This window comes from Coccinella septempunctata, chromosome 3 (genome assembly GCF_907165205.1).
Source record: "Coccinella septempunctata chromosome 3, icCocSept1.1, whole genome shotgun sequence".
In the NCBI taxonomy this organism is placed as follows: Eukaryota; Metazoa; Arthropoda; class Insecta; order Coleoptera; family Coccinellidae; genus Coccinella; species Coccinella septempunctata.
Genome location: NC_058191.1, coordinates 29,438 through 49,981, shown reverse-complemented (window position 1 = coordinate 49,981; position 20,544 = coordinate 29,438). Strand labels below are relative to the sequence as shown.

Genomic DNA, 20,544 nt, shown 5'->3' with positions numbered 1-20,544 from the left:
ACACAGAATACGGAAATACAACCTTGACCGTCTGACCTCTTTGGTCTGACCAATTTGACATTAGCCCATAGAAATTATAACTCACTGCCATAACCATAAATATTTTCTGTTTTCCCGAAACAGATCAACAAAACTGATTAAAGCAAAATATAAAATAACCTGCAGATATCAATGAAGTAACGATAAAATGGAATAGAGTTTTGGCAACACCAATTTGTGTAAATGAAGATTATCTGAAATTTGAATTATAAAAATGACTACAGACCAACAATTACAAGGTGACGTTGCTAATAATATTCAATGTAAAGACGTTTCATCTACCTCGTATCTTCCCTCAATCCTATTCACTCCAAAATTCAAGATAAAAGGCAGAATATCCTACAGAAATATCCATGAAAGATCAAACATAGATTTTTCCCATACCCATTCCGAAGCCCTTCCTAAACTTATATCGAATTATGGTATGCAAAGCAGTGAAATAGAAGTTATCAATCAGTTAATATATTTTTCTCTTGATTCACAGCAGTCGAGCAAACGAATGAAAGAATATCCACCAAAAAAGCCCTCATATCAGTATTAGGTATATTTGTTGGGTCGCTTTTTTTACTAATTTTAGTATATAGCACTTTTCCTAATGTCACTGAGTAAGGATAAAGTTTGAGGTGACGAATATTGTGTATGTAATATATTGTGAATTTCAGAGAAGAAAAAGTGCATATCAAGGTTCCTTTCAATATAGAGGATGCTAAAAATTTGGGCTTAGTTTTGAACAGATACAAGGTGGATCATTATTATCAAGTTATGCTTGGTGTCTTCTTGATTTATATATTGTATCCTTTTTATGTCTTAAATTTATACAAAAATTAGCTTGAATTTCAGTCAAGAGGAATTGAGTCATTTAGTGAATATTATACAAAGAAGATAAGTATCTATTTCTCAATTATGAAATGAAAGGGACTCTCGGGTCAGGGAAAGTGAGGCTGACTGAAAAAATAAAATTGATGTATACCTATCGCACCACTGCTCAAACAAAAAAAACTAATTATAGAATAAATTCAATAATGGTTGATCTCAAAAAAGAGACTCCCTCACTTTTGGACACACTTTCTGTCAGTTCTGAACGGCAGAAACCATCCTTTTGTATATTGAGTTCTATGTTAGGAAGATAATTATCGAAATTTGATCAACTCAGAATTACATATATAATATGTGATAGAATTTTGGAGAAGAATAGTGATTTTATTAATGAATTGGTTGAAAAAAACCTGTGGGATGTGTTAAGAGGAATAATACTGTATAGAATAAAGTGAAGAATCTCATTTTTCCATTTTTAACACTATCATTTTGTACGATATCTACCATATTGAAATGAAAATGATCATAATTGCTTTCAGTTTTCCTCCATTCATGATTAATTATTGAATGGTCTAAAAACTAAATATGCAACTTAAAATAACTTGTTAAAACTTATTTGAGCAAAAAAGATAGGTTATATAATGAAAAATTTCAAGGTCCCACAAAACTTATCAGAAATTTGTTATTTTATATATGCAGTTCAAAACAAGTTTTTTTCACTTAACTATATCAGTCTTCAGACATTCGCCATTCCAGGATCTTTATTTTTATCCATACTGTCTGGATTCCTATTTCCATTCCATGAAGCTTTACTTTTGATATGCATTTGCTCAGCTTTAGGGGCATCTCTTTGCTTCCTTTTGTCTCAGTTGTTAGGAAGGAAGCTTGTGATGAAGCTTTGCCCAAAAAAAGCTGAGGAATGGGCTGTGCAAATAAATCAGCATAAAGATAATTTGCTGAATTACATAATATTTCTCAGGTGAGGATAATTTATTAATTATTTCATCAATCCTTTGGTTGTATAAAGTCCTCTAAAATTTATCAAATTCAATGTTATTATTTTTCAGAATGACACCGATTCTGCCAAACTGGTTCATAAATCTAACAGCGCCCCTATTAGGTGTACCCTTAGTGCCTTTTGCCTTAGGGACTTTTATTGGAGTTGCTCCTCCATCATTTTTTGCAATTCAGGGAGGTAGAACTTTACAAGACTTGACATCGACTCACAATCCACTTAGTCTGAACTCAGTAGGATTATTATTTCTTTTTGGAATTGTATCCCTCATTCCAGTGTTTCTGAAGAAAAAATTGAAGAATAAACAAAATTAATTTTATTTTGTTAGGGAGTTTGTTTTTCCTTGTTTTAAATGAAATTGTACAACTCGAGATTCGAATAATGTGTTTTTCATTTGAATAAAATTTTTTGATGTTGAGGTGGGACTTTGATTGAAGTATGAATACATACTTGGGTGAGTGGACATAGTTTGAATTTGTATCTGAGTATCACTCAAAGATTATAGATAAGAAGGATGGTATCAGTTTATTGAAACTAGAAAAACTTTCTTTATCATAATCTAGTATATACCCAGAAAATAAATGTTCCTTGGTTTCTTATTTTTTATTGGGAATCAAGCACAAAATATCCAGCGACGTACTGTGTACCTAAGTATGGTTCAAAAACATGGAGGTACCAACATGTTTAAAATAATGTAGTATTAAAACTGTATTCAATATTTGAAAATCGATATCGGTAAGGATTTTCTCAGCTCCGGGGTCCAATCAAGTGATTTTGATGGTAGAAATTTGAGGATTGAAGCAAAAATCATTTATCACAAACTAGTCCAGCTGAACAGGTCTTTTTTCTCTAACTAAAGCAATCCACACAGGTTGGACCTAAATACGAGGAATACCGTTGATCAATGGAGCGTAGAAAGTAAAATTGTCTGTTAGCAGAGAAAGTTTACTTAATGCTTCAAGACAATGATTTGAGAGAATCTGCTTCAAGGTACATACTATAAACTTGTAGTCTTTACTCCCTAAGAAGATATTAGCTATCTTCTACATCTGTTGGTTAGCGTTGGGAATGTTTGAAAGTTGTGTTTCAGATTTAAATTTTTATATTTGAAATTGAGTACAAAATAAGTATATATGTACAAATATCGAAAGCAAAAATTATAATCTTTGATCCAAAGTGTTAAAATCTACGGTCTCATGATCTCAAAAAGAGATTAGACTCTAGATCTTAAAGCAAAAACCAAAGAAGAAAGAGTAACTTTAATCTTTGCAAAAGCCTACCTAACAGGCCTGTTTTGGTTCGCTTTTAGGATGGTTCCAGAACGGTTCAAAACAGTCGCACATTTATTTATTCAGCGTAAGCTCGCGCGTAGCATGCGGGTAGCTTCCCATAGCATTGCTGCCCCACTACTTTGAACCGATTCGGAACCGCTTCAAGTGCGAACCAAAACAAAGCTAACCTTACCTTTCGCGTTTGTGAATTTCGTCACCAGGTGGCTTAATTCGCCAATCTGGTTTTCACCGTTTTGAATATTTAAAGTTTTATTTATCAATGACCTCCTACTGAAAAGATCAAAACTATATACATTTTGATATCAGAAAAAATATTGACTTGATTTTTTATATGAATAAATCAATGCTCAGTCCATTTCTAATGGCAGAAAATAAGATCTATGTTCTCTCGAAGGATCGAGAATCTTCGGACTCCATACAACACGTTCGTGCTTCTGTCGTGTTCTTGTTCGCCCAAACAAGAAACTCGACGGCGGAACAAAGACTTTCTGATTTAAAAAAGACAATTTAATTAAGTTCACAACAAATATTTTTTTATACAAATAATTCAGTGAGACCATTAACCAGGTGAGTTAATTATATGTCCAACTGAATCCATTGTAATCTCCCCAATGAACCGTTAACTTCGTTTTTTACATCGGTGGTAATGCGTCACCTATTGCATTTTTTTGTACACTATAAGCTAGGGTTGAAATTTTCTGAAAATATTGATCTGCTATGTTCTCTTATAGGCTATCATTTTGTTCAAACCACTCTCTTCAGAAGAAAAAAACTTAATCTTTATACCTTTAGGAATGCTGCTTCTTAGTGTTTTATGTCTGCTTTCTATAAATCTCGTTTCGAGGAATGATGATGCATTTATTTTTCTCAGAGTTGAAACTTGCAATTGAGATACTTGGAAAGTAATTCCATCAATATTCATGTACATATCATATATATATATGTATATATGGAAGTTAAGGCTAGTAACATCAAGGGCATTGACCCTGAGATGCAGGAAAGTGCTTTTAATGGCGGAGTTTTTCCAAGAACTATACCATTAAGTGATTAAAGTGTTAGGAAGAACAAATATTTTTTGGAATATTGCAAATCTGAGGTATTGATCACTTTCAAACTTAATGAAACTATAGAATTGTATAGTTATAAGTATGTGCTAAAATACACCAACATACATATACATATAAAATGTTATTCTGTTAGATTTCATACAAATCATTGATTACCAATGCAATATATTTAACAAACTCTTCTTGAATTCAACTTATCATGGGCTCATAAAAAAAATGTGTAAGTTCTATAGTTTCATATTTAACCTTGATCAGTTCCTCGAAGATTGTTTAAAAACTTGGAATGAACCAATTCATTGGGAATTGTGAAATAAAATATTGATGGTGAAAAAAGGGAGAAGGATCAATGTGGTACAGGTCAATAGTGTTAATATCGTAATGATTCAAAGGAATTTAGGGTAGATTAAAAAACATGGAAATTTTTAAAGTTAATGACTAAATAACCTGATACCTAATGAAAAGAAGAGGATTTGATAATATATACATATATGTATATAATGAATAGCTATGATTATGAAGATATATAATCACTAACACTACCAGCTGTCAAAATCCTTGGAATTTCTTTCAACATTATTAATACCACATTACAGGAGGTATCACAATGCTGAGAAGCAAATATTTTTATTTCTCATGTGGACAGTGAACCATCTAACTATCGAAAGATGTTAATTTTTTACAAATCAATTGTCTCTCAATTCTTCTACTTTAGGTTCTCGTTTGTTTTTTTTTGAATTCTTTGACATAACATTGATGTTCTTAAAGCGGCTCTTATACTACCATCAAAAATTACATTACTCCTTGCTTGATTCACACCATTTCTGATCATACTCTTCAGATTCTGCTTAATCATTTTTATGGCCAATGCTACATTAACATATAGTCAGTCATAATTGAATTTGATCACAAATTTTACAAATTAGTCCAACCCAATCGTTTCAGACCATTTTTGGCCTAGCTAAGAAATTCCTTTTTCTCATTATTAGTGTCATTACCTCTAAGCTGTCATAATCAATGTCATTCTCATGAAGTAATCATCCTCATTATGACCATATAAGGTCCATTCAATAAAAAAGAGGAGAAAAGGTCCTTTTGTTGCAAAATCTCTTTAGCACAGTTTAATATGTAGATACTGTTCTTTTATGGTTTCCTGTTTTGTGTGTTGGAAAATAGGAATTAATTTTTCTTGTACTTCCAAATTTGTCGAAGTCATTGGTTAGGTTAGGTATAGGTACTTTGATTTCTGCAAAACGATTTTTTTTTTATTTTCTCCAACTGAAAATTTTTACCAGATGTATGTGAAAAAGTAACATTAATTAGTCAAAATAGTTATTTAGTTTACAGGGAAAATTTTCGGGAAAATTTCGGTAACGCAAAATCTCGAGCGCGGCACAGTCACTGTCGTGAGTTGTTCAACTTTCAACACGGAGAGCCCCAGGCAAACGGGGCCACAAGCTCGTGTTTCGGGCCAGGACGACGTCCAACCCGCCAAGCGACGCTGGGTCCCTCCATCATCACTAAGACACCAGGATGGTCAGTCTCAAGAATCCAGAAACGATCAGGTATAAATTATGATGGTATTGGTACCATTGTTTACATTTTGTTGATTAAAAATAATCCTGAAGTTTTGAATTTGGGCAATTATACTGATTAACTTTCAGAATTTTACTACTCATGTTTTTTATATACTTGAGTCAGATTTAAAAAAAACTTTACGAATTTGACTATTTCCAAAATCCTAGAAATATTCCAATTCGAACTATCGAATCGATAATAAAAAAAATTCAACTCTAGAGCTGCTGTTTTTCACTTCATTGAGACTTGCAGGTTTCTAGAAAATGAGTTTTATTATAATATACATTATTAAAATTTGGATATTAATTTCTTAATACCTAATTGAGGTTCCCTTGTGCGGAAAAAAGTGTTACACTAAATATCATTAGGCACTACATTTGAGTTTCATGTGATTTTCTGTTTTTTACAATTCAAATCCTTTGAACGTTGAAGGTGGAATAATTTACAAATAATATAAATTCACTACGGTTGTAGTTGAAATTCATTCCTTTAATCAAATCGCCAAAATCTAAGTCCAATTATTATTTTTTTCATAAATTGTTCATCATAGGTGTTTCGAAAAGTCCGTGGTATACTCAATAAACTCACACCTGAGAAGTTCCAAAAACTGAGCGATGATCTACTACGTGTCGAGCTGCAATCAAGTGTCATTCTCAAGGGTGTGATTTATCTCATATTTGAGAAGGCCCTCGATGAACCGAAATATTCGTCTATGTACGCTCAGTTATGTAAACGATTAGATCAAGAAGCCCCCAATTACGAACAACCAGGCAAACCTAGTACCTTCCGTCTTTTGCTATTAAATAAGTGCAGATTAGAATTCGAGAATCGTAATGCTGCATTGGAGAGATATGTTGGAGGATCAGAAGAGGATGAAGATCGGCGGGCCATTGCTAAAGGCAAAATGCTGGGCAATATCAAGTTTATGGTGAGTTTGCTAATTTGATAACTGTTTTAAAGTTAGATATACACACTAATCAACAGTAATGGGATTTAAAATAATAATTGTAATAAATAATTATAATAATAATAATATTGGAAAAACACATAAATTTAGTACAGCTGATTTATTAAAAAAAAAAAAATAATTGAATTACAAGCATATTAACCAGAATTCAAAATGGATACAATTATGTTGTCAATCATTTCAGTTAAATTAACACACAAAATTCAAATTACCTTCGGTCAGTGCATATATTCACATGTTGAATAGTCCATTCAAGAATGATTGGCATCTCAGGTGACTATGGAAAATCGAATTTATGTTGGCAAGAGTTTGTGTTGTCAAATTCAGGTTTGTACTGTGAATAAACAGTGATAGACCTATTATTATATATGAATTCAAAATTTCCGAAATATACTGTTCTTAAAGTGGTTTTGTTCATATACTCTGTTAAAGATCTTGAAGCAAAGCAAATGTGACTTGATTTCTTTCAAATACTTTCAGTATGTTGGCGCCATTTTAAAACTTGATCAATATAGATGCCAAGGAACTGGACAAATTCAGATAGTTGAAAATTACGTTGAGACAAAGTAATATTATCAGACTTTTGTTCTAATGTCTAATGTTTGTATCAAAAAGAATAATTTTTGGATTTAGGAAAAATGTGATTTGCTGTTCAATGTCTTCAAATTCAGGTAGTGAATTTGTGTCAGATTTAAATATTGTGTCAGTTATAGAACTCAATTAAGTATATACAGGCTGGTGATAACTTCGATGCCTACCACACTATCTTCCGAACTATGCCAGATGAAATTCCGTTTATCGATAAAAAAGTTCTGTTTTTGAGAGTCCCTCAGTTCTTGTTATTTTCCTCTAGGAAATACAGGGTGTATTTAAGACTGGGTGCACACGGGCGATATTTCTCAGCGAGCTTCTTCTTGTTCGAACCCTCCAACAATCGTCGTAAAGATAGGGTGAAATAGGGTAACAATAAAAGCACGTTGTCAACATAAGTACTATCGATAAACTGTTTCAATTTTCTACACTTTTTTTTACCCTAAATCGCACGATACAACAATTTCTTCAAGTTAACTGATGCAACTAATCAGATAGACTCTGATGTGATGAACCATTCATCGTCTAGCCATATATGTTTGTTTCCTTTAGTTTTTGCGATGCCGGAGTTCCGCTGTTCCGCAATTTTGTCGAAATTCTAGGGATCAGGGATCTTGAATATTTTATATACATAATTTTTGGTGAAATGACTTATTTTGATAACTTTTACCTTCTGTCGAAAAAAGCCTTTGAAATCTACCTAATCTATTAAGAATAAGACTACTATAGTGAGCATATAATATTTGTATTGTAATAATTTTACATTGATATATGAGTGTTTTCTTTGAAATCAAGTCTTTATTGTTGAAGATAAGTTGAAAATGTTGAATGACGATTTCAGGGAGAGCTAGGTAAATTGAATATATTGCAAGAGAGCATACTACATCGATGCATTCAACAATTATTAACACGGCGAAGCGAAGATCCATTCGAAGATTTAGAATGTTTGTGTCAGATAATGAAGACCTGTGGAAGAATCCTCGATACAAGCAAAGGTAGAGGCCTGATGAATCAATATTTTGAGAGAATGCAAGTACTGGTTGATAATGCAGACCTACAACCACGTATCAGATTCATGCTAAAAGGTTAGTGGTGCCCTAGATTGTTTTGAGTAGATGGTCTCGTAACACAAAACCAACAAAGTGATCTTCATTTCATTTGGATGTATGCAACTCACTTCTGTCTGTTAATTTACCGATGGATGGCCGTTTATACTCCTTAATGTAAAGACTTCGATCCTTCTACAGCAGGCAGCATTTGACTTGATCCAGTGAATTATTTCATAAATTGTGTAAGGTATCAAGGGGGCAGAAAGTAAACAACATATTTTTTTTAACCTTGACCTTGACTTCAAGATTAATTCAAGGTCAACTTGATTTTCTCAAACAGGAAGGTATATTTTTACTGTAGATCTTATTCTTCATGAACTTTTGATTGATACTTTTTTCATCTGATTCATTCGAAAAATTATTTCAGAATGATTGAGAATTTTCATTGATTCTTGTTTTATAATATTTTTTATTTTTTTTATACTCTTTATTTTATATTAATATGTGAGGAGCTTGTCCGTAAATAATTAAATGAATAAAAAAAATTAAGTTAACCTTGACTTCAAGGTCATAATGTTCTTCTTTTCCTCTTTGATACCTAAAAATTTTTATTTGAAACATTTTTTTAACATTGTTTTTGAGATAATTTACTTCCCCTGTATCACCCTGTATGTAACACAAAAAAAATACATATACAATCTATTTATCTTATTTTTAGATGTGATCGACTTGAGATCTGATGGTTGGGTACCTCGAATTGCGAATGTAGTAGAGGGTCCAATGCCAATCAATGACATCAGACCATCAGAGGATGATCGTATGTCCTTCAGAAGGAACGATAAGAACAATGACAGGGACACTCACGGTCCCCAGGTGGATTTATTCAGACCTCTGAAGACTAGGGGTGGATTGGATGACATGTTGAGAGGTATGTAATGAAAAAAATTTTACGGTTGATTTTTTTTTTTTAACCCGAACCTATTGTTGATGTCGCAGGTCTCACGCTGGCACCGGCTCCAACAACAAAATTAGTACCGGCAGGACCTTTTGGCCCCAATGGTTTTGGACAGAGACACAACAACGGAAATCAGAGATCATTTGGTTATGGAACAGGAAATCAGAAGGGCCAATACAAGCATAATCAGAATAACAACAGGGATTCCTCTAAAAATGATCTAGCACCAAGATTCAAGAAAGGGTTGATTGTACAACCGGATGACATCAACGGCCTTCAGTTGAGACCCAACACAAATCTGTTCAACAAAGCATCAGGTGAGAAACTATATTATTATATTTTATTCAAATCTTTAATGGAAGGAAGTGAATTCGATTTTAACCAAATATCACTCTCGAGCGTTACAAGTGATAAGTCTCTTCAACCACTAATAAAGTTGAAGGGTTACCAAACGATTGAGAGAAAGCCTAGCAAATTCATCTTGTACACTTTGAGATGACATAGTTGCAATCATTGGATCCATCTCAACTGGAGACTTGGATGTTAATTTTGCTTCAGAAGCAGTAGAGACACTTATTTTTGATATGAACACTGAATTCCACAATGAATGCCTATAATAGAGAAGGAACAACAAGATACAGAACTACATACGATTCATGCAGTTTTCCCACGTTTTCTTGATTGCAAAAGAGAGTTTTCATATTCTCTTTCAGTTTCCACAAAGCTTTCCTGTTTTTCTAGAAAAATCATATTGTAGAAATTTGAATTTGATTAAAATAAGTTCCCCCACTAGGTGGAGTTCATAGCTAGATATCTTTTCCGATTTACAGTCAAAGCCACCAAAGATGTTTCACTTCCATTTCGTTGCTTTCCACACACCAATTTTTTTTGGTTCATATTCTAAATTCAATTATTATGTTCAAATGAAGAAATAATTCTTATGACGACTATGATTTGAATTAAAGTTAAAACCAACAATATGGTCAACATGAGGACAACACCACTCAGTGCTTCAGAAGGTGCTGGTACGCCTATGCCCATAAAACTAACAACTCCGCTCGTTAAAGAACCGCTACCTATCAAGCAAGCATCTCAAGAGAGAACAAAACAGTCTAAGAAAGATAAGGTAATACATCTCATTTGATATCGACTCTTAATTTTTCAATACTAATAAATATTCAACTTTGAAGGGTCCCAATAAGGAGGAGGTTCTCCAGAAGTTTGGAACAATTTTAGAAGAATTCTGGAGGGGGGATCTGGACCTCAAACAAACCATCAATGTATATAAAGAACAGAAAGTTCCAGAGAAGTATGGAAAAGATATTATATTAGTGGCTTACACTCAAGCCCTTGATAAAACAGGTAAGCCCTTATTTGGACATATTCTATTCAAATTTTTCTCCACAGGTCTTTTTGAACGAACTAAACATTTTCGGTACATAATAATTTCGCAAACAAGTTCGGCCAAGTTGTACAGTTCAAGTTCAAGACGAGTTTGAATTTGTACCCAGTTCAATTCTGACAAATTCGTACGATTTTGACAATTCAATTCCAATTGTAGAAGAGGAATATTTTGGACATTACCCTGGGTAAAAAGCTCCACTGGAACTCCCATGTGTACAAAATCATTCACAAAGCCAGACACTTCCTTTGTGGAAAAACTTGGGAGATAGCAATGAAGCAGCTTCGCTGGCTGTATGTCACGGTGATTAGGACAATGGTCACGTACGGCTACATCGCCTAGTGTTCTTGCACAGATCGCATTCAAATCTGAAAAAAAAAATAGACACTCCAGAGAACAGCGTGCCTCATAATTTCATAACTCTATTTACAAGGTCCTACAGCCGCAGACCGCTGTCCGAGCTCAGTACTAATCTGGTCAGGCTGACGACAGCATTTCAGGAGGAAATCTTTGCCATTAACCAATGCGTCAACTATCTGCTTGACATGGCTTGGACGAAAAAGGTCAATAAAAATCCTAAAAGATAGTTAAGTTGCCATCAAATCTTTCGCAGCTGACAAATGCAATTCGGCACAGGTACTAGAATGCAGATCTACAAAGTCACAACGGACTGTAACTTATTTGTGTATCTGGCACTCAGGCTTCAGAGATAACTAGTAATTGTATGCTCCGGCCAGAGAAGTTGCGATCTCAGTATTGGCCCGGAACCGACTATCGGAATTTGTAATTCCATAGTTGGGGAACGAAATAATAATTGGATGAAGCAGATGGTCCTCGTTTTGGACTGCATCACTCGCACAGAGCCATCTGGATGTCTCCCAGTTTATGTACCAATCAATGGCTGGTAGTTTCTAGAACCAATCTGAGATTTATAATGGCGGTCTTTACGGGACATAGCAAGACTCAAAGCTCACACAAACTTAGCATCATCAATGAATCACTGTGCAGGCTCTGCCTGAAGAAGGATGTAACCATGTACTGTGTGACTGTCCCTCAACAGACAAGGTCAGACTTGGAATATTTGTTTCGCTCAAGCTGGATCTAGAGGAACTCGAGAATCTTTCCCCCTTTGACATCATCATCTCTTTCCTTAGTAAGATGGGGCTGGAGGGAGAAGTTCAGTTCTCTTAGCTTGTTTGTGTGCCACAATAGACCGCTCTGGTCTTGGTGGCAGGTCTGGTGAGTCCAACAAGCTCTTTGACAACGTAGGACAGTGTTAAAAACATAAACTGTCAGCAATAGCTCGGTTCTGTGCGAAATCTAAGATGGTTATTCTTGGCATGACTGATCCGCCGTTCACATCATCATTTCATACTTTCCGAAAAGAGACTAAAGAATACTTTACCTATATGCTACAGAATACCTTTCCTAGCCATCGACGACGTATACACGAGTATATACATACTCTTCTAAAGCCCTTGTTTTAGAAAAATAACCGTTATGTTTTTTCGTAGATGTGGAACAAGAGAAGGTGATAAAACTGATTGGTTCCATAAGAGAAGCTGGATACTTGAACGGAAACGTCGCATCTGAAGCGTTAAAAGCGTTGTGCCACACGTTGGAAGAGAAAGAGAACATTAACTTAAATTCGGCCGCCGTTCTTTTGGGTTCGGCGGTCGTCGAACACCTGATCTCGTTGGCGGAGATCGCCTCCATCACCGAAGGGGGCAACCTGTACCCCTTATTCCTTCTGATATTACAGCACATTCATCGCAGAAGGGGCAGGACGGAAATAACTGATCTTTTTGGAAGGAGTAAGGCCAATTTACTCGGTCAGTTACCTGAGAACGAAAGATCTAAGGAGAGGCTCTCTGAGGTAAGTTTATTCAAAAAAATTTTGCTTCTCTGGGGAAAATTCACAATCAAATGGGGATTCATCGTGTGTGACTTTCCATTCAATTCACAGCGTGAAAAAACATTTATTTATTATTTATTTGAGAGTATAACTAATATTCAACAAGTATGGCCGGACGTACTGTTAAAAGTTAACTAACTGACGTATATGGGACTCTTCCTTTGTCTTGTTTCTGGGGTTGTTATATTTCGGACTCTCTTCAACAGATTTTGACTCTTAATATGGTTAGTTTCTAGCTTTTATATGAGTTTACACTCAAGTTTATCAACATTTCTAGCTTTTAACTATACAGTTATAACTGTCAGATTCAACTGTGGTCTGAGATGTACACATATGTGCAGTTCAATTGTTCAATCCTTTACTTTGTTTCATGGATTTCAGCAGGTCCGACGATTTGGCAGTTAGATTTTCTCGATTATTTGCACATGACTCGACCAGTGTACTAAAAATTACTCCTTTCATTGTGAAAAACGATAGTCATTAGAACAGTAATATCTCCACACGAAAGATGTATCAACTTTCTTTTGATCAAAGAATGGTGAAAACTGTATCCTCCTGAGTTTATGAGATATTGGTAAAAAAAAAAATGAGATTTTGACTATTTCGTAAAGTTCTCATAACTTTTTTTTTCTTAATTATAAAAATTATAAAAAAAATGATGGAATTTCAGGTTCTTGAAGAAAAAGATCTAGCATTCCTTTATCCTCTACTTCGGATCCAAGCAGAGCTGAGTAGGCAGCTGCAGTCTGAACCAAATCCACAAGCTTTCTACCGATGGATCAGAGACCATCTGGATCCGGCCAGTCTAGCAGAACCCGGTTTCGTCAGTGCCCTCATGACGGCATTGTTAAAGCACATCACATTGGAAGCATCCGAATCGGAGACGGACGAAAAGATTGTTGCCGACAAGGAAAAGGCCCTTCTCGTCAAGTACACACCTGTCCTTCAGGCCTTTCTACGAGACAAACCGTCTCTGCAATTGGCAGCACTCTATTCCCTACAAACACATTTCAGTGCGCTGAACTTCCCAAGGGGGCAGTTATTGAGATGGTTCATGATGATGTACGATCTGGAGATCATCGACGAAGATGCTTATTTCAACTGGAAGGAAGATGTAACGGACGCTTATCCGGGGAAGGGGCAGGCGCTTTTCCAGGTTAGTTGAATTTTTTTCCTCTTTTCAACTTGGATGAGTATTCTGGAAAAATAGAATTACTCAGATTCCTGATTAATTTCACGTGATACGATAACACCATAGTCATGTAACTTTATCCATTGTCTATGTTACGCCACTACTAACGATACCAGTTATGTCACTTCAGCTTGATAGTAGCCTCCGATGAACGAGTTCAGAAACGTTTGCCACTCTTGTAAATATTCGATTAAACGCTCACAAAGGCATTTGTGCCTTTCGGTTTCTTTGAGCATTTTACAATTCTTGGAAGGCCGCCGGCTTTCAAATCCAAGTGATTGGAATAAAATAATATGCATGGGAAACCAGTCATCCCTACCACTGCATCAGATGCCCATTTCATCTTTGGTACTTTTAATAAACAACATTAACTCTTCTCAAGCAACAAGTGCATATTATGTGTCAATAATTTAATTTTCTTCCATAGCAAAATTAAATATATGTACTAAAAAACTGATCTCTTCTCCTTTCCATACAAATAACTAGATTTGGAATCCTGTCAACCAATTTGTATAAACGTTAATTAGGTTCATCATAATTTTCGAAAGTAAATTCACATTGTGATAAAATACGTAATTATTGAGACTTTTAAGTAGAACAGACAACATAACTGTGATTTAAAACCCAAAAATGTTTCGACAAGCGTCATAACCTCACATTTTCGTATTATACAGTGTGAAATTTCCATAGCCATCCGTGAAGTGAATAGAATATAGATCTCAACGTTTTATATTTCAGGTCAACAATTGGATAACGTGGTTGCAGGAGGCGGAATCCGAAGAGGAGGAAGGTGATGATTAGGAACAAGCAATTCGAATCTTAGGGAAATGATGTATTTTAAGTTATTTAATATAAATGCCAAGGACGCTGACTGTCCTCCTTTTCATTGTTTTGGTGTTGTCTGGAAATTCTTAGTTCAAGTTGCCGTTACATGTGAATGATTTTATATATATATACACATATATAACTTATACATACATATATATGAAGTCTATAAATAGTAAAGTGATTGTAAATCAATAAGTTCATAACTATAAATAGTATATTTCTTACAGGTGTGCTGCTGAAGTGATAACACGATCAACTTTCCGCCTATTTTTTTTTCTTTTTAGTAGTTTCAGCCAGCTCTGTCATATTTAATTCTGATGACATTTGATTGATCCTCACAGACAACTCGGCGAGGTTAAAGTTCTTGGTGGATATCGTAAAATTTGTCATTTTTTTATAACTGATTTGTTCCTCTCAGGATCGAGTATTGAGGAGGAGATTATCTTGAAAGAATGCTCGGATGTGATTATCCAAAATTATTTATTTTTCTTATAAAAACGTATTCAGACAAGTTAACATTGAATTGCCTTTGGATAATTAGTTAGTACCACCAATCAAAACTCAACACCTTCAAATAATTTTCATTATTTCATGTTTCATAAGTATTAGTAACAAAACTCATTGTTCCTATTCATCGGTAACTCCCTTTTTTTATCTGTTAAATCATAATAATAATAATAATAGATAGATAGATAGATACCCATCTTCTTGAAATGTGTTCCAACTTAGAGTATGTGTATTGAACATTATTTCATTTGTCAAGTATTCATCAACGGAATTCCTATTCACTTAGATTAGTATAAATGTTTCTCACAAGTGGAATGACGAACTTCTTCTTTTTCTTCATTCAACATAATATACTATTTATGTGTCAGTGCAAAATGCAATTGATGGTATTTAGCCGATTATTTTCATTTTATCTCATTTTCAATGATAACTTACCTAATAAGGTCTTGACAATAGCACAATATATATTTCGATTTTTAATTTTTCATGTAAACATAATTTTTGTGATAGTACCATCAAATAAAACTGAAAAACCAAACTTTGTATCTTTTTATCTGGATTTATCCACATACTCTTGATGTCCATAAGGTAGGGGTCGTAGAAAATATTGAAATTACAAAAAGGTTCGGATTGCGGTCCAAAAGAGATCCCAACAATTCAGTGAAAAAACTTTCTGTCAACCCTTATTATTTCATCTTTCAAAAAACCGTACAGGGTGCGCGAAATTCTTTTTCCTACTGAGGGGATCTCGATAACTAGCAGCTAGAAGAAAACAGATGGAATGTTCTTTCTTGCTGAAGTAAAATGCTTGCAGCAATATGTCTTAATGTATGTCAAAGGTACCGAATTACAAAAAAAAAACTATATCAAATCACATACGGGGTCCCTGTAAACAAATGCTTTTCTCGGAATAAATAAAAACTTACAGCAATTCTGATCACTGTTGGATTCCATTTCATCGTATAAGTGTTTCATAAAATGACTACATCACGCTGAAATACATGCATCAACCCTCTGCCTCATGGACCTTTGTATACAGCTTGTAAGTTTTTATTTATTCCGAGAAAAGTATCGAAATTGTGAGACTTTTCTCCAGAATTATATGAGTAACAGCCTAGTGCTTCATATTATATAAAGTTTTATGACTCACCCTTTTTTAGAACCCCTAAAAAAATTAAAAACTGTCAACTGGTCATCGCCTTCCAAAGGCTGTATCTTGGAAGATTTCGAAAATAATAATTAGAACCTGCCTATTTCCATCAGGGAATAATCTCCCTAAGACCTTCGCATTTGTTTACAGACACCCTGTATATGTGATTTGGCATGTAAGTGTGAGAAAATTACCAATATTTAACATTGAAACCTATCATTTCTTTGCTAGGGAAAGACCATAAAAATGATGATGTTATTGAATCATTTATTGATAAAAAATTTTTGTTTGCTAAAAATAGAAGGTAACTGGTAAATTGTACAATAACTTGAAGTGAGATAATATAGTCCAAGTTAAATAATACTTGATTTATACATATAAATCATGTTTGAGCTGGTAATCACTGGCGTGGCAAGTTTTAGCAGTATGAGCTGATGTAGGAAATAGCTAAATCTGTGGCATTTACGATTGGGAGACTAACTGGTCGCCAGTACCACCAATTATACCATACTGAAAATAAATAAAATATATACATGATCATAGATTCAAGCTCAACTAATTTCAATAATGAATATAAATATTTATAATAGAAATCTTTCAATAATTTTTCATCGGCAGGACAATTTATAGTTTTGGATTTGCATTTCTTGGGTTGGGGAGTAGATGTCTTTTTATTTCATTTTTTGCGCTCTGGTATGCTCAAGGAAATAACCTCGCTTCGCTCTGAATTGATATCTGGTGTTTGAGACATTAATCAGTAATATACAGTTGGATCCAACGAAAACTTAACACTTCAATTTTCCGGCTTGAGAATGAAAACTACTAACAGATTTCAGTTGGTGTTAGTGACACCAGAGAAGGCTAACGAAATCTGTTGACTTCTGGGACCTATGTGGCCGCTCTTCGTTAGTTGGCATTATAGTTGAGGGGCCCAAGAGGCAAATTCGGGATTTACTCGAGCGTGTCAGATTAATATAAGGGGAGATACCTCGGACCCTGTAGAATACCTCTATCAAAAATTAGACCTGTATATAGGGGGAATTTTCTAGGACAGCCTGTCAGAATAGTAAGAAAACGATCATTGTACACATACTCGAGCGTGTCAGATTGAAATATATGTGCTTAATTACTATAAAATATATAAATTATTATAATGTTGAAAAGTATATACTCTTTTAATCTGACAATTTAGGCGTGACAAAAATGTATGGGAGGACGCCAAACTTGCAAAAAAAAAGTCACGTGTATATTCTCGAGCGCTTTCATATTTTGAAGCTAATGATTCAAGAATAACGGAAAAAATATAATCTCACAGTTTCAGCAAGCCGAAACAATAAAAATTGGCCATAAAGGTCCCAGAAATCAGTTTTTTAAATTATACCCACTCCTGAGATTCAAATTGTTTTCGCATTCATTATAAAAGTTGTAGAGCATAACATTTTTTACAAATTTTGTCCGGAAGACATAGAAAGGAGGCGCAATAGGAAATCATAACTGGGGAGCTGAAAATGATCACTGGTATGATAATATGCCCATTGTAAGAAATGAAAAAAAAATACAATTTTTACACCTTCATTGGGTGCCGAGGCGATTGGCTTGAACACCAAAGAAAAAAATTACTAATCACTCCAATAGATCGACCGCGGTCAGTAGCTTGGCACACAAGAGCAAGAGCTTATAAAAATTACGGGTCATAATAATGCCAACTCAATAAAACTCTAGTTAAATATTGACTAAGAATAAGAACCATAGATTAAGTTAATTCAATTAATCTATGCTAAGAACATCATAATCTAATAATTACAGCATGCATAGTGGAAATCCATCTTCATCAGTTATAGAGACAAACACTCCTGTATTCTCATTCAACTTTTCTGATTGTTCCTTTCCTCATTGCGCCTTTGAATAAATTGCTTTTGCTCTGTATTTTTTCTATAATTAGCAAAAAAATGTCTATTCCAATAACTCTGGAACGTTGAAAAATGCTCAAAAAGATTTTTTAACAACTTCACCAAGCTTGTTACTTGAAAGCAAGCTCTCAAGATCTGTTCTGTTACAATTTTTTTTCAATTATCAATGTTCTGGCAATTTACCGTTCTGATATTTCATTGATTTCCTCCATTTTTTTTCAATAATGTTGGTACATGCATTTTAGTTATTATAATCATTCATTTTGTTCTATTTACTCACATATAACAGAAGAGTTGAGTACAAGAGAAACGGTTCGGCACTTTTTACTACACTCCGCAGATGGCTTGAGAACAATGGTCCTTTGACCTATTGCTTGTCTTACGGAGATATAACTACATTCCATACCAGGTAACATATAAGGATGAGCTTTGGCACCATCAATGAATATAAACCTATAAAAAATGTTTCCAGATCTTCAAGATTCAAATTATTAATGTATTTTCACATTTTGAACCAATTGAAAGAAAATTGAACTATGAATAAAATATATGAAATACCTTTCTACACTTTGTCCAGATCTTTCTGATAGAGATTCAGGTTTTGGAAAAACACTTCGCATAATCCTAGCAGGTAACATTCGATTGATCCTCCATGATACATGTATATCAGAAGAGCTCAATGCTTCTACGTTTTGACTAAACAATTCCTCAAGGTTAGTAACCGAGTTTGATGATGATCTAATGCTGCCGGATTCTTTATGAAAATAATATTTGTTCTGATCATATATATCTTTCAAGTCATCAAAATGTACAGGTTTATGACTAGTCTGAAAAAGTAATTCAGAACAATTTCAGCTATCATTCAGCTTGATGTTAAAATAACCTAACATTACCAGTATAAAAAATATCAATTTCAGGAACTATTGATACACATATGGCGCATCTGCTTTGAGAATCAATGCTGTATACAATAAACCTAATTACTTTAGTATTGTTAATAATATTATATGGACTAGCCTTCAGGCAGAGAAGATTGATTCATATAGCATGGGGATATGGGACATAATGCTTGTAGGAAAAGTCAACACTGATACCAAAGAGTAAATTAATTATTGCCACTATCTTCCTATACGGTTAACTATATATTACAATATTTGACATTTCCTACAAAGATATTATTCCCTCTCTAATGGATTGAAGATCAAAGCTTCGAACATGAAAGCTATGTGGAACTAGTCTACCTATCAGTAGGTCTATGGTTCATACCAAGAGACAATCATTGTGCAATGTCCAATTTTTAACTCAAACTTAGTTGCTCACTTATTATTTTGAAAATTAAGCAGCTGATATATAGAAACCAAAATAAAGGAAATAAATTGAGTTTTCACAAAAAATTTGACCCATGCATTTGAAAATAGAGTTTATATCGTATCCACATTTTTGCTCAACTTTGACATTTGTTATCGTACATCTAGTCTAAGGAAGGTGCACTCACTTTTGTTATATGTGGTATTCCAGAAGAATATGTGCTTTGATTTTGAGTACCGGTTATTTCAATAAAAGAATAAACATTATAACAGGGCCAGCATTCCATTTCATGAACATAAAAATAGGGGTTCTCAATAAGGCAACTTTCATCATATAAACCTAAAATTAAATTTCCATCAAGGATTCCCATAAATAATCATTTACAGGGCATCATATGTGAATGAAATCCCTGCTGTTAACTCTACCTGTTAAGAGAGGAAGCTTCTTGATGATAGGTACAGATAAAATTCTCAAAAATTTCAGTCCCGGATATATAAATCCTTGCACATTTCTAAGAACTAAGCTAGAGGTTGGCTGATGAACATTCAGTAATATATAAATAGATATGGCAAGAATGAATAATAATACATATAAATTTAATATTCTTCTCAAAAGCGAAGTGGTCAGACTGTTCCTTGAAGGAGAAAACTGTTCATTCTTGTTTAATGAATAAAAACATTCTGCAAAAATTTTTTCCTGATCATTTCTTGAATTGATTTCTTTGGCACATTCAACTAGATTCATTACATCTTTTTTGTATTGCTGTAAAATTAATCGTGTCTTCGACATTTTAAATCCATTTACTTTCACATTTTTCTAGTATATAGGAATAAAATTTATCCCTATCTTTTAACAAGCCGGACACAATTTTGTTATTTGTGTTTGTGCTAAAAAACTAGACCATAGACTTGAATATGAATGTAAATAATGTATTTCGTATCAGCTGACTTTGACAGTACCGTCTCT

General features: G+C 34.0%; 3 protein-coding genes across 4 annotated transcripts; 2 read left to right on the top strand and 1 right to left on the bottom strand.

Moving 5' to 3' along the window:
- Nucleotides 1-66: 66 nt before the first annotated feature.
- LOC123309256 (transmembrane protein 41 homolog) lies at nt 67-2,288 on the top strand. 2 transcript variants are annotated; one of them, XM_044892272.1, is made up of 5 exons: nt 67-278; nt 527-644; nt 702-830; nt 1,589-1,834; nt 1,923-2,288. In XM_044892272.1, the coding sequence occupies exons 1-5, from the start codon at nt 254-256 to the stop codon at nt 2,182-2,184; spliced, it is 780 nt and encodes a 259-aa protein (XP_044748207.1). In that variant the 5' UTR covers nt 67-253; the 3' UTR covers nt 2,185-2,288. The 2 variants fall into 2 exon arrangements, with proteins under 2 accessions (XP_044748207.1, XP_044748206.1); XM_044892271.1 differs by having other exon boundaries at nt 524-644.
- Nucleotides 2,289-5,566: 3,278 nt separating this feature from the next.
- On the top strand, nt 5,567-15,748 carry LOC123309166 (eukaryotic translation initiation factor 4 gamma 2). The gene is made up of 11 exons (XM_044892134.1): nt 5,567-5,791; nt 6,355-6,732; nt 8,204-8,447; nt 9,130-9,339; nt 9,408-9,683; nt 10,332-10,492; nt 10,557-10,728; nt 12,283-12,644; nt 13,354-13,839; nt 14,614-14,665; nt 14,931-15,748. Exons 2-11 carry the CDS (start codon nt 6,517-6,519, stop codon nt 14,945-14,947), a joined length of 2,196 nt encoding a protein of 731 aa, XP_044748069.1. The 5' UTR covers nt 5,567-5,791; nt 6,355-6,516; the 3' UTR covers nt 14,948-15,748.
- Nucleotides 15,749-16,613: 865 nt separating this feature from the next.
- On the bottom strand, nt 16,614-20,491 carry LOC123309057. The gene is made up of 5 exons (XM_044891902.1): nt 20,004-20,491; nt 19,766-19,917; nt 18,829-19,097; nt 18,551-18,723; nt 16,614-16,870 (listed from the first exon to the last, which is right to left on the bottom strand). The coding sequence occupies exons 1-5, from the start codon at nt 20,365-20,367 to the stop codon at nt 16,779-16,781; spliced, it is 1,050 nt and encodes a 349-aa protein (XP_044747837.1). The 5' UTR covers nt 20,368-20,491; the 3' UTR covers nt 16,614-16,778.
- Between the last annotated feature and the right edge of the window lie 53 nt (nt 20,492-20,544).